Source organism: Podarcis filfolensis, assembly GCF_964270895.1.
Source record: "Podarcis filfolensis genome assembly, chromosome: 3".
Lineage (NCBI taxonomy): Eukaryota > Metazoa > Chordata > Lepidosauria > Squamata > Lacertidae > Podarcis > Podarcis filfolensis.
In genome coordinates, this window is record NC_139606.1 from 102395798 (window position 1) to 102408992 (window position 13195).

The window sequence follows — 13195 nt, forward strand, 5'->3', positions numbered from 1 at the left end:
CATCTGAATCAGGCCGCCTTTTATATGTAAATAACACAGTATTCTGAGATCCAGTGATGGTTGAGGTCTGTATATTTAGGTCAAACTTCAGGTGCATTGTCAGAGGAGAGGGCCCAGCAATTCATCTCATTCCTTTGCTTTCCATGGGACCTAGTCAAGGCAACATTTTGGTGAATTGTTTCTGTTAGTAAAACTTTCATAAAAAGGTGACATGAGAGAGGCCTCTTGGATCAGGCCAATGGTCCATCTATGTAGTTCCAGCATCCAGTTTTCACGGGGGCCATCTAGATGCCTGTGAGAAACCGTCACAAGAACACTCTCCCTTCCTGTGGTTTGCAGAAACTGGTATTCAAAAACATCACTGTCTCTGAGTACAGCCACCATCATTTTCTATTGCATCTCAGCTTTCTAATGATGGCAACTTGCCAGAAGTCAGTGACAATCTATCTGCCGTAACAAAATGTTGAAATATAATATTAGCTTCTTTGTGGAAAGGTGTTTATATATCCAAAAATATACATACACACATACAGTTCTTTAAAAAATATTCTAGCAATAGCCATGGATGCACAAACCATTACAATATATATTTTATTTTTCCTCTACCAGAAAGGAACTTTTAATGCTTTTTTTGCATTTTAAGCATTTAATTATTTTATCTTACTCTGTATTCTGTGAGCCACCTAGAGAACATACATTGATGAGCAGCCGTACAAATCCAGTAAATAAACAAATGCTGCTCTTGAAAAGTATATTATTACTTGAAGAAAGGTTCAAAGTAACTTTTCTCCCACGTATCTTTGATTGATTCCTCCGCAGAGCTTTCACATACTTTGTGCAAAAGTCAACCCTCGGTGAATGCTGTTGGGAAATTGGCTTTTAAGGTCTCCTTACCTTCATAATTAAAAAGAAAAACATTTGATACTGTTTTAATTGCCAGGCTAGAGTGACCCCCAGTGGTGTGCAAGAATAATTTTGATGGCTGACCTGGAGGGAGATGAATCACTTATGTGGGCCTGAAGTAACAATTGTACGATTTGATTCCAGTATGAATGGTTCGCTATAAATAATCGTAATTTTTGTGTGTGTGCCCATGGGGCTCATTCGTTTGCATGAGTAGAGTTAGGAACACATTTTTAGCAACACTTTTTTTATTTAAAAAAAAGTGTGAAAAACTGCCTGATCTGAACTGTTGGAGGGGAACATTAACAGACTTTTACCATGTTAGAGCTATTTCATATTCTCCAACTCTAGCATTGAAATATTGTTGTTGTTGTTTAGTCGTTTAGTTGTGTCCGACTCTTCGTGACCCCATGGACCAGAGCACACCAGGCACTCCTGTCTTCCACTGTCTCCCACAGTTTGGTCAAACTCATGTTTGTAGCTTCGAGAACACTGTCCAACCATCTCATCCTCTGTCGTCCCCTTCTCCTTGTGCTCTCCATCTTTCCCAACATCAGGGTCTTTTCCAGGGAGTCTTCTCTTCTCATGAGGTGGCCAAAGTATTGGCGCCTCAGCTTCACGATCTGTCCTTCCAGTGAGCACTCAGGGCTGATTTCCTTAAGAATGGATGGATTTAAATATTAGTACCTATTTAATAATCCCGTTTCCCAGTCTGCTTTCTGGTAATGTTAAATAAATTGTTTAAATTGTTATTAAGGAAATGATTATTTTTCTCCTTCCAATAAAGTATAGCAGAAAAGTTGTCCAACTAGAAACAATAATTTCATAATTACCTGTCTTTGTATTTCTAATAGTATAACCAAATCAGTAATTTTTGATATAACTGTAAAAACTACTCTGAAAATTTATTATTCCAAAAACGAAACCTTCATCTGGTAGTAAATATTAAGATTATTCCAGCAAGAATGAGTCTTTCTGTAAAAAAAATGATTTAAATCATGTCTTACTGACTAGTGTTTTAAATCATGATTTAAATCAATTTGATTTAGATCAAATCCACCCTCCCCTTTGGTACAAATTGAACTTCAAAGTGCTTGTTTGGCCAGGACCATTCCTTATGTGTAAATGTAGATGTACATGAATTCCCTACATATGTGAGATATATTTTCATTTCTCCCATTCTTTGAACTATTAAAAGGTAAAGGTAAAGGGACCCCTGACCATTAGGTCCAGTCGTGACCGACTCTGGGGTTGCGGCGCTCATCTCGCTTTACTGGCCAAGGGAGCCAGTGTACAGCTTCCGGATCGGGTGGCCAGCATGACTAAGCCGCTTCTGGCGAACCAGAGCAGCACACGGAAACGCCGTTTACCTTCCCGCCAGAGCGGTACCTATTTATCTACTTGCACTTTGATGTGCTTTCGAACTGCTAGGTTGGCAGAAGCAGGAACCGAGCAACGGGAGCTCACCCTGTCGCGGGGATTTGAACAGCAGGCCTTCTGATCGGCAAGTCCTAGGCTCTGTGGAAATGAGTTGTAGTTCCCTAGAAAGCTGCTTGTATGGCATTTTCATGGACCCCGTCCTTTATGAACCTCTCTATTAAAATTAAGCCAGAAAGGTGAAAACTCATGTCTTTACACTGGAAAGGCTGTAATTAAATGTGACCAAGGTTGCTGGTTGCTTTTTGTCTTGCAAACTTACATGTACCAGTCAAAGCCTCTCTTACTACCTGAGATATCTAGCGTTGGCTTAACATGCACACATGAATATATTTTTTTTTGGGGGGGGGGACATTCAGCACATTTAATCTGCGATCTCCAAGCAAAGCTCTCTCCCCCCCCCCCCCCATGCTTCGGCAACTGATAATTAGCTGGCTAAACTTCTAAATCCCCTCATTTGTGCTTAGCTAGTTAATCTAGATTTCAGCTAATGCATTTTGGCACTTCTCTGCTGGATCAAACCTTCTCACTAAATTTCTTCCTAAATTCCATTGGCCATGCAAAATAAATTAAGTTAAGTAATGATTTCTCATTACTTGATTGATTTTGCTGTGCTAAAAGGGACTATTTTAGAGTTCCAGGAAGCTGAAGTTGGGAGAAAATATATATATATATATGAATGTGCATTTCTGAGGTTATTTAATATAAAAGGCTGACTTTTAAAAACCCTGGGAACGCAGATGGAGGAGATCATAATTCATCTCTGTGCGAACATTTTGAAGCTGCCACTGGTCCATCTATCTCAATATTGTCCAAGACCAGCTGCAACCCTCTGGGATCCCAGGCAGTGGGAGAAGAGCTTGTGTGGCAGAATGCTTAGACTGTTGGACTCAGAGCTGGGAGACCAGGGTTCTTAGTCCTTTTGCTCAGCCACACAGAGTGACCTGGGACCAGTCACTGTCTGTCAGCCTAACCTACCTCACAGTGTTGTTGTGAGGATGAAATGGGGAGAACCATGTGTTCCAGCTGGAGCTCCAAAGAGGAAAAGGTGGGATTAATTTTCCAACAAGGGGTTGCTGGAAACTGAACTTGGAGTCCTCGTGTGCTCTAGCACTGAGTTAGCACTTCAAAGTGGGCTGCAGTTTTTCTATCTATCTATATCTATCTATCTATCATCTATCATCTATCATCTATCATCTATCATCTATCTATCTATCTATCATCTATCATCTATCTATCATCTATCTATCTATCATCTCTATCATCTATTATCTTATCATCTATCTATCTGTCTATCTGTCATCTATCATCTATCTATCATCTATCTATCATCTGTATCTATCTATCATCTATTTATTTATCTATCTATCATCTATCTCTATCATCTATCTATCTATCTATCATCTATCTATCTATCTATCATCTATCTATCATCTATCATCTATCTGTTTATCATCTATCTATCTATCATCTATCTGTCTGTCTGTCTATCTATCTATCATCTATCTGTCTGTCTATCTATCATCTATCTATCTATCTATCTATCTATCATCTATCTATCTATATCTGTCTATCTATTTATCATCTATCCATCCATCCATCCATCCATCCATCTATCATTTATTTATTTATTTATTTATTTATTTATTTATTTTGCATACTGACCTTCATCCATAGATCTCAGAGTGGTTCATAACATAAGAATGCGAGATTTTTAGAAAACCACAAAATACATAATAAAAAAGCAAGAACAAAGATTACTACAACTCCCACCTCCCTGTGGGAATGGGGGCACCCAAAATACTATGCAAAGGGTTAGTGCTGTAATGTTATATGCCTGAGACAGTTTTTGTTTTCATTTGGTCCAGTTATCAGCTGTTGCGTGCGTTTTAACTGTTAGAGCAGCAAGTGCGCTGTGTTATGCTGCTGCTTGCCTCAAAGCCGGTCTGTAAATATTAGTCAGTCTCTCATACAAATTCATGTAAATATGTTTCAGTAACATATGTATTATCTGCCTGTCTTATGCATTCAATCCGACAAGAGCAAGCGCACCAAGTAAAACTCATCTCTTGCTTTTAAACTTTTAAAAGAAAGAGTCTTGCGTAGTTTCCCCCCGTTATGCTACAGTCCAAGAGTGTCCCTGCAGACGGCAATAAGGCGGTAACATCGGGGAAGCGTTGCAGAACAACGAATAAAGGAAAATGATGTGTGGATGGCCCAGTGTAAATCTGCCACTGATGCGCTGTTATTAAACCAATGACATGTTGCAGAATTTGTTTAGTCATTTACTGGGGCTGACTCTTCGTGACCCCATGGACCAGAGCACGCCAGGCACTCCTGTCTTCCACTGCCTCCCGCAGTTTGATCAAACTCATGCTGGTAGCTTCGAGAACACTGTCCAACCATCTCGTCCTCTGTCGTCCCCTTCTCCTTGTGCCCTCCATCTTTCCCAACATCAGGGTCTTTTCTCTTCTCATGAGGTGGCCAAAGTACTGAAGCTTCCAGCGAGCACTCAGGGCTGATTTCCCTAAGAATGGAGAGGTTTGATCTTCTTGCAGTCCGTGGGACTCTCAAGAGTCTCCTACAGCCCCATAATTCAAAAGCATCAATTCTTTGGCGATCAGCCTTCTTTATGGTCCAGCTCTCACTTCCATACATCACTACTTGGAAAACCATAGCTTTAACTATACGGACCTTTGTTGGCAAGGTGATGTCTCTGCTTTTTAAGATGCTGTCTAGGTTTGTCATTTCTTTCCTCCCAAGAAGCAGGCGTCTTTTAATTTCGGGACTGCTGTCACCTTCTGCAGTGATCACGGAGCCCAAGAAAGTAATCTCTCACTGCCTCCATTTCTTCCCCTTCTATTTGCCAGGAGGTGATGGGCCCAGTGGCCATGATCTTTGTTTTTTTGATGTTGAGCTTCGCACAACATCAAAAAGAGGGACCAAACACTTCCCTCTTACAATAGTGAGCATGGGCATAGGTGAGCAAGACCCCGACAACTCATGTGTAGGAGAAGCTAACTGTATGAACCATCCCTTAGGGATTATGTTTGCAGGAAAGGGTTCTGCCAAATGTCTGGTATAAAGCAATTGCCCGTAAATTTCTCTGTAATGGAAACAAATGCTGGATGAGTCAGAATCATGTTTTTTGTGTGTGTTGGTATCAGGGAGACATGCCTGGAACAATTCTGGGCAAGGATCCTGCTGGGCTGGGCTAGGATCAGCATGCTTGGGATATGTGAGCAGGCTTGCAGAAATGGACTTGGCCCTTTGCAGGATTAGGCACGTACAGGATATTGAGGACGAAATAAGGGAGAAGACGTTAGCAGTTGGACTCTGTCCAATCTGGATTCCAGCCTTGGTTTTAAGTGGAGAATTATTTTATCACCTTGGTAGGTGACCTTCGCCCGGGAGTATCTATCCCTGGTCCTGCTGGACCTCTCAGGAGCTTTCAGTAACATTGGCCATGGTGAATTTCTGTCTGGGGTGGAAATTTGGGGCATCATCTTTAGATGCAGAATTCAAGCTATCAAGAATTCAAGCTTTCTGCTTTGGTGGCCTCTAGGCTATAACATGTCATGTTCATGAACTGTAATCATCATCATCATCTCTCTGCTTTTTTACCTTCCCTTAGCCTGCTCTTATTATATGATACTTAATTTTTTCATTATCTTATACATAGTGGGTTGTATACAGTGTAAGTTAATATATACAACGTAATTTCTGAAGTGCTTGGTTATTTCCTTGGGAAAGCTTTGTAATCAAAAGCTCATTCATAATTAGCCTTAAGGAGCCGCCAAATGAATTTCTCTTTATTGTTGTATTTATTGTTTTTCACATGTTCTAGTAATTTTGCAAGCCCTTTGAATTTATAAAGAAAAGTGGTATAATAATAATAATAATAATAATAATAATAATAATAATAATAATAGAATAAGTGGCCCTCTCTGTGGAGTTGAGGCTATTAGTATTATGAATATTAATAATATTACTTAAACACTAAACTACACATTTGATTTTTTTTAATAACAGTACAGTGGCTAGGTAACTTAAAGTCCTCCTTGTATTTTTCCATAAGCCCTTGATGCTACACAGCTGCAGAAAACAAGATCTTTTTAGGCCCCACAGCAGTGCACTTGTAGGCCAAAGAGAGCAGCCTTATTGAGTTTCCAGGCAATTGAATCATAGTTTGCTTATTTATTTATTTTGCTGATTTCTAAATCAGATATCAGGAGCATATGGTATAATAATAATAAAAATAATAATAAATCCCTATTAGTGCCCCAGCAAGTTGAATTCATTAAGGTCCGTGTCACCGTTATCAGATGTTGCTTCACAACCCAGTGAGTGTATCAGGATACGAACCCTCTGGTCTTGTCCCCTTGGATGTCTTCCTGATATTGACAGTGGTTGGTTCATAACCTTTCCCCCCCACCCCCCACCCCCAAGCAAAAAAGGATGTGGGTGGACACTGAGTGTGTCTCACTCAGTGCAATGTAACACAGCTGGAAGCCTCAGCACACGGACTGCGTCGCTTCCCTTTGATGGTGGCGTCACAGCTGGAAGCCAAAAGTTGTGTGTGTGATCTCTCTGCCTGTTGCAGTCCCCCTGCAGCGTTTGGTTTAGCACAATAGCTAAAGAACAAGGAAGAGACCACAGCATCCCAGTTTTCAGGGAAAACGGCAGAAGGAGAAACAGTGCGAAAAGAAAGAAAACAAATGGGATCATCGCTGGCCCTTGTATATATCATCCTGCTTGCTCCTTGAGAAAATATGCTGAGTGTTTGGCAATTGAAATTAAATATGCCGATGGAACCGCTCGTTTCCTCGCCTTGAGAATCAATTTGTATCTGATGCAGACAGTGTGCTGACACTCCAAACTGCTTCAATTTGCATTAGAAAAAACCCTGTAGTTTCATTAAGAAAGGAGGCGTAATAAGATTTAGTTACTAGCAGCCAATTTCTGTGGGCTGCTGGAAGTGAACAGTGGGGCAGAGCTGGAATCTAGGCTTGATCTACTAGGGTAAGAAACACCTTTCTCCCCTTCTGGTTTAGCAAAGCGTGTTCTCCTTCATGGAGAGCACGTGTTGCGGTGGGGTCTAACAAGACACCCCCTCTGGGTTAATGGGTGGAACCGTTTGGATGGCCATGACTGTGATTGGGCCAAGTTGGGTTGTTGGGGAGACTTTGATGTTACCATTTAGAGGGTTGGCCCGAAGGTTATATATTCTTGGCACACAGCTTTTTCTGCCTCTTTTGCTTTGTGCATCGGATCGCCCGCCCACCCTCCCTAATTTAGGGCTGTTGCGTTTGACATTACTATGCCTGTCATGGGGTCGTCTGCCGTTGGGGCAGGGGCCTGGTAGGAATTTTGTCCATTTGGCAGATTGGCTGGTGCCATTTGGTTTTTGCCTACTGCGTAGCAAATTGCCACAACTTGTAAGGTTCTGGTTAGGCATTGGTTAAAATTTGGTTGGTGGTGGGGTAAGGGTTGGCTGTGCCTGCCCCTCCAATGCTGCTGCTGCAAGGGAATTCTGTTAAAGGAATCCAGCGGTTTGCCATACATTTGTGTCTATCCCTGGCAAGGCCCTGGTAGCATGGGGGAGGGGTGACGGTATGGTGCCCAGCCCATTTTCTCCCCAATATTGTTTTCCCTTACTGGCTTTCACTGGAATCCGGAAGTTAGTTCTGTCCCGGGGTGGGGACAGATAGTCGGAACCAATGCCTAAGCAACCACTCACATTATGTATTTTAATAAAGTGGCCAAAATTATGCCAAAAACCTTGAATTAAAATTCTGAGTGAATTGTGATTTATTTAGGGGAATGGCTTGGGGACCTCGACACGCAACAGTGTCTGAGGAGGGGGTGGCACACCAGAGGCGCCCGCCCCCACCAGTGACTGTGATCTTGCCACTTGCTGGAACTAGATAACCAAGGCATTCAAGAAGCATCCGTGGTTTGGGCCAGAGATAAACTTTGGGGAGGTGGGACAGTTGTCCCCTCAGATATTGTAAACCGCCCTGTGATCCTTGTATGAAAAGCGGTGTAGAAATTTAATAAATAAAATAAATGACGCCAGCCAAGTATGATGAACCAGGCAAAACTTTGGGGTGGTTTGACGCAGAACTGGAAAGAAAACACCCAACGAAAGAAGAATGGATTTTAAAGCTAATGGGCTACTAACAGAAAAAAAGAAAAGAAACCCAACATGACAGAGTATACATGCACTTTTTTGGAATATCTGGGGGGGCGGGGAATAATTGGATGAAATTGCAAGCAGGATTTGAAATATGAGCAGCGGTAGAAGATTGGTAATATATGAAATAGAAGAAAATGTCTTAGGTAAAATGTTTATTAGAATGCAGTATTTAAAAGGGGATGGGATTAAGAACAGCATGGAAGGAAATGAAGGAAGTCAAAGTTTAAAGAGAAATGTATAACAAATTTGGAGTCTGAAATATGCATGTAAAGATTTTTAAGTTTAACTATAAAAAAAAAAGTCTCCAGAGGGAAATAAAAAGAATTGTGGTTGTTTGCAGCCACAGTGCAATGTGGAAATCAAACTGCAAGTGTGCATTCTCTTGATTCTCTCACCAGCTTTGATATCTGAGATGTTCTTTCCCTTCCTCTCTCTTTTGTTCTCTCTAGCACCCAAAGACAATGAGGAACGAGTGTTTAGAGAGCGGATGCGGCCCCGGAAGCGCCAGGGGGCAGTGCGACGCAGGGTCCACCAGGTTAACGGGCACAAGTTTATGGCCACCTACCTTAGACAACCAACATATTGTTCACACTGCCGAGACTTTATATGGTAAGTACTTTATGAGGTGTCATTACTGGGCATCGGCTAGCTCAGGGGAAGACCGATTAGGCCCAGAATGGGTCCCTGTTTGGCCTGCAAGGATTCCCACCCCCCCAACCAGACCCCGCTGCCCTACACCTGGCTTCATATGTGGTATCAGGTGTGGTGCAGGCAGAGCTGCAGGCATACAGAAATGATTAGAAGCCTTAAAATGCACTTCTGGTTGGCCCTCATCAAGCCAGTCAGTTGATTAGCTGTCCCAAGTGGAGCTTGCTGAAAGGTAAAGGACACCCGGACGGTTAAGTCCAGTCAAATTTGACTATGGGGTGCAGCGCTCATTTCCACTTTCGGGCCAAGGGAGCCGGCGTTCGTCCACAGACCGCTTTCCAGGTCATGTGGCCAGCATGACTAAACTGCTACTGGCGCAGCGGGACATCGTGATGGAAGGCAGAGCGCACGGAAATGCTGTTTACCTTCCTACCACAATGGTACCTATTTATCTACTTGCACTGGTGTGCTTTCAAACTGCTAGGTTGGCAGGAGCTGGGACAGAGCAATGGGAGCTCACCCTGTCACGGGGATCCAAACCGTCGACCTTACGATCAGCAAGCTTAAGAGGCTCAGTGGTTTAGACCACAGTGCCACCTGTGTCCCTACTTGCTGAAAGTCCCAAGCTTACATGCTAGTTAGAGCTTGCATGCTGGGATTGGCTGTGCTACAGGGTTCCCAGTTTGGGGAACTCCATATTGCAACTGTTCTCTGCTAAAGCAGGCTTGGATTAAGCACCCATCGGTGCCAACAGGAAGCACTGGTGGGGTTGGCACTGACATCAAGCCCTCAAGCAGGGCTTGCTACGAACACAAATCTTCCTTTGCATTCAATAGTTTTTGGTAAAGCAAAAAACTTTGGGGCAATTGGCATCAGTTCTATGCCAGGTAATTGACAGGTGATTGACCCCAGTTACCACTGAAAATGGCCTATGGGTGCAGGTGGAGGGAGGTACGGATCCAGCCCACCCACCAGATCCCGTTCTCCACCTTTGGGCTAGCTTGTTGCGTTGCATGATAGCATGTGGGTTGCTTCAATTACTGTAAATCCATTCTTTTCGTCGAAAAGAAGGTAACTATTGTTGTGGTTGCTGCAGCTATTTGATAATATAGAACCAAACTTTTTGCATTCTTTCTGCACACCTTCTTTGGAGTAATCCCTATTGAGTATAATAGGATTTTCTTCCAAGTAGGCATGCGTAGGAATGGGCTGTAAGATTTTTAAGTCGTTGACTCGTTCAGATGAGGGATTGGTCAAGTGCACTGAATTTTACCCGTCCCCAGCTAGCAATGAGAAGGTTGTCTGAATCATACCAATGTGTGTGTGTTTGCATACATGGCAGAGAAAGGGTTTTTTTCTAGATCTGTAACACTAAAACTGCAGAAGGTAATGTTCAGCTGGCCCTACATCTATCAATAATGTCTCTTGTGGCAGGGAAAAGCTCCTCAGCCACAGTGTCTCTGATCTTTGCAGGACTAAAATAGAGGAAGAAGCCTTTCAAGCTTTCTTCTTCTCAGTTGCAACCATTTCAGCAGGGCTGGCTAACCTGTGGTCCACAGATGTTGCTGAATTACAGCTCCTATATAATCCCCGGCGGTTGTCCATGCCAGCTGGGGCTGATGGGAACTTGGAAGGCCCAAGATTAGCCTGAATAAAGGACTCAGAGGCACCAGATCTGCAAGACCTTTCAGGGCTTTGGAGCATGTGTGGCTGTGCAGATAACACACAATGCTTTCTTTCATGTAAGAGAGAGAGAAAAAGAGAGAGTGTCAGGGTTGCGGAGAAATTGGTTCCTAAGGAGCCTTAAGAACTATCTATTTTCATTTTTGGCGTGGGATTTTTGGCAAAGTATGGCTTGGTGACATTTCCAAAAATGATGGAGGGGGGAAACAAAGGGAAGAATTCCATCTGTAGAGCCAAGAGAGGAATCTCCTTAAATAAGTTGGGTTGCAGCCAGTACATTCATCCCTGGTCTTTAGCTGTGTCTCTCTCTTGACCATGTCAATGTTGCGATGTGAAAATATATCTCCATTCCCGATTCCTAATTTGTGCTCTGTGTGTTTGTTTTTCATCTCCAGGGGAGTAATAGGAAAGCAAGGGTACCAATGTCAAGGTAAGGAAAATTTGACATACAAATATAAGATCTGTGGTGTAGGTTATAAGGAGCTAGCATCTTTGCCATTCATTGGTTTTTGGAACAGGATCAGTGATCAGTCGCCATAAAGCAATATAAAAGACAGCAGGATCAACCAATCAAGCAAACAAATAACATTCAGCTCGGAGTTGTGACATTTAAACAAATAAAGAGCCCCTGATTATGCAAAAGCAACTTAAAAGAAATTGAAAAATTGCCCAGTAATACCTTAGAGACCAACTAAGTTTGTTCTGGGTATAAGCTTTCATGTGCATGCACACTTCTTCAGATACTCTTTAGATATCTGAAGAAGTGTGCATGCACACGAAAGCTTATACCCAGAACAAACTTAGTTGGTCTCTGAGGTGCTACTGGACAATTTATTATTATTTTTTATTTATTTCGGCGGCGTCACACCAACATGGCTACCTACCTGAAAGAAATTGGTCCTTAATGCTTGCTTCTAGGTGAATAGGCATGGGCCTTTACAAACCTCAATGAGAAAAGAGTTTCACAAGTGTGGGGCCACTACTGAAAAGGCCCTCCCTCTCATAGCCATCAGTTTAATGGACATCAGTGGCAGGCACAGGAGCACAGCACTGGGGATGTAGAGCGGGCAAGATGACACGAGTGCAGGCCCCAAGCTGTTTAGGGCCTTCAATATAAAAAACGAGTGCTTTGCGTTGTGAATTCGCAGAATCTCTTTTGTGTGCCGCGAGGGCCCCATGATTCTCTTGATAGCAGCATTGGAGCAGCATGCAATGGGTTGCATTCAGCAGAGTTGTTCCGTTTGGGCAAGGACCTCTGCTTGCACAGCAGAAGTTGCCGTCCCTTTCATACCCCAGCAAATCCCCAATATCCCCAGTCTTCTCTAAAGAGTTGGTAGGAGAAAACCGGAAGAGATTTCAGGGACAGAAGTGGGGAGGAGACGGAGGGGAAGTTCCACTAGATGCAAACAAGACAACTTGGTTGCAGCCTCCCCCGCAACCCTTTCCCAGTTCAGCTCAGGTACCGTAACCCTAGACCACCCTCTTCAGTTAAGAAGTATATTGCTTAGGTTTTTCAGTTCCTCTGGGACTGGTGGGTAGGAATGGGAAGCAACCCTCCAGAATTTCCCTTTTCCTTTTTCGTTTTCAGTTACCTCATCCCTTCTGGACAAAATAATAAAATTGCCTTTGTGAAAACTCAAACTTGATACGGTTTCTCTTGTTTACAGTTTGCACTTGCGTAGTCCATAAGCGATGCCATGAGCTTATAATAACGAAATGCGCTGGGTTGAAGAAGCAGGAAGCCCACGATGAGGTAAATATTTATGGAACAAATGCTCTAGATAAAAGGGAGTTGTGCTGTTTTGTGGATTTTTTTTCATATATATAAAGTCAGGCCAAGTCACTGTCACCTCCCCTGTTTGTAAAAAGAGAGGGAGAAGGAGATGGATCCCGAATGGATCCCTTCTAGTCTCTCTTTAGTTCACCATTTACTTTTTTGCATGACTGAGAACCGTTGTGCACAATTTCCCTGGGAACTATTGTCACTGTTTGTTTTTAAAAGAGGGCCAACTCTGAATTCTGAGAATGGAACTAGATACTAGCTACCCGAAGCGGTAGCCCTGTCTTCAGAGCCTGCTCAAGAAATTCTGCTGCCTGAGGCAAAAGACAAGATGGCTGCCCCATTACCACTCCACATACAGAAGCCAACCAGACTGGCAGCTGAATCCCATTCCAGCGCTGGTGATGTGTCTTTGTCCTCTGCCGTCTGTGGTTCTACAAGGTTCCTGTGCACAGCTTCTCACCCGAAGCAGTTTGCGTTTCCAATTTTGAATTGGCAGGGTGAATCTAGACTCAGGGTAGAGCTGACAGTGTGCAGAATCTTTT

At 42.9% G+C, this 13195-nt stretch overlaps 1 protein-coding gene across 1 annotated transcript in view; it reads left to right on the top strand.

Moving 5' to 3' along the window:
* PRKCE (protein kinase C epsilon) overlaps positions 1-13195 on the top strand; it is a 305337-nt gene that overhangs the window by 197497 nt on the left and 94645 nt on the right. The window contains exons 3-5 of the mRNA XM_083605113.1: positions 8989-9148; positions 11266-11300; positions 12538-12623. Coding sequence (XP_083461239.1) covers positions 8989-9148; positions 11266-11300; positions 12538-12623 — 281 coding nt within the window. The remainder of the gene's footprint in view (positions 1-8988; positions 9149-11265; positions 11301-12537; positions 12624-13195) is intronic.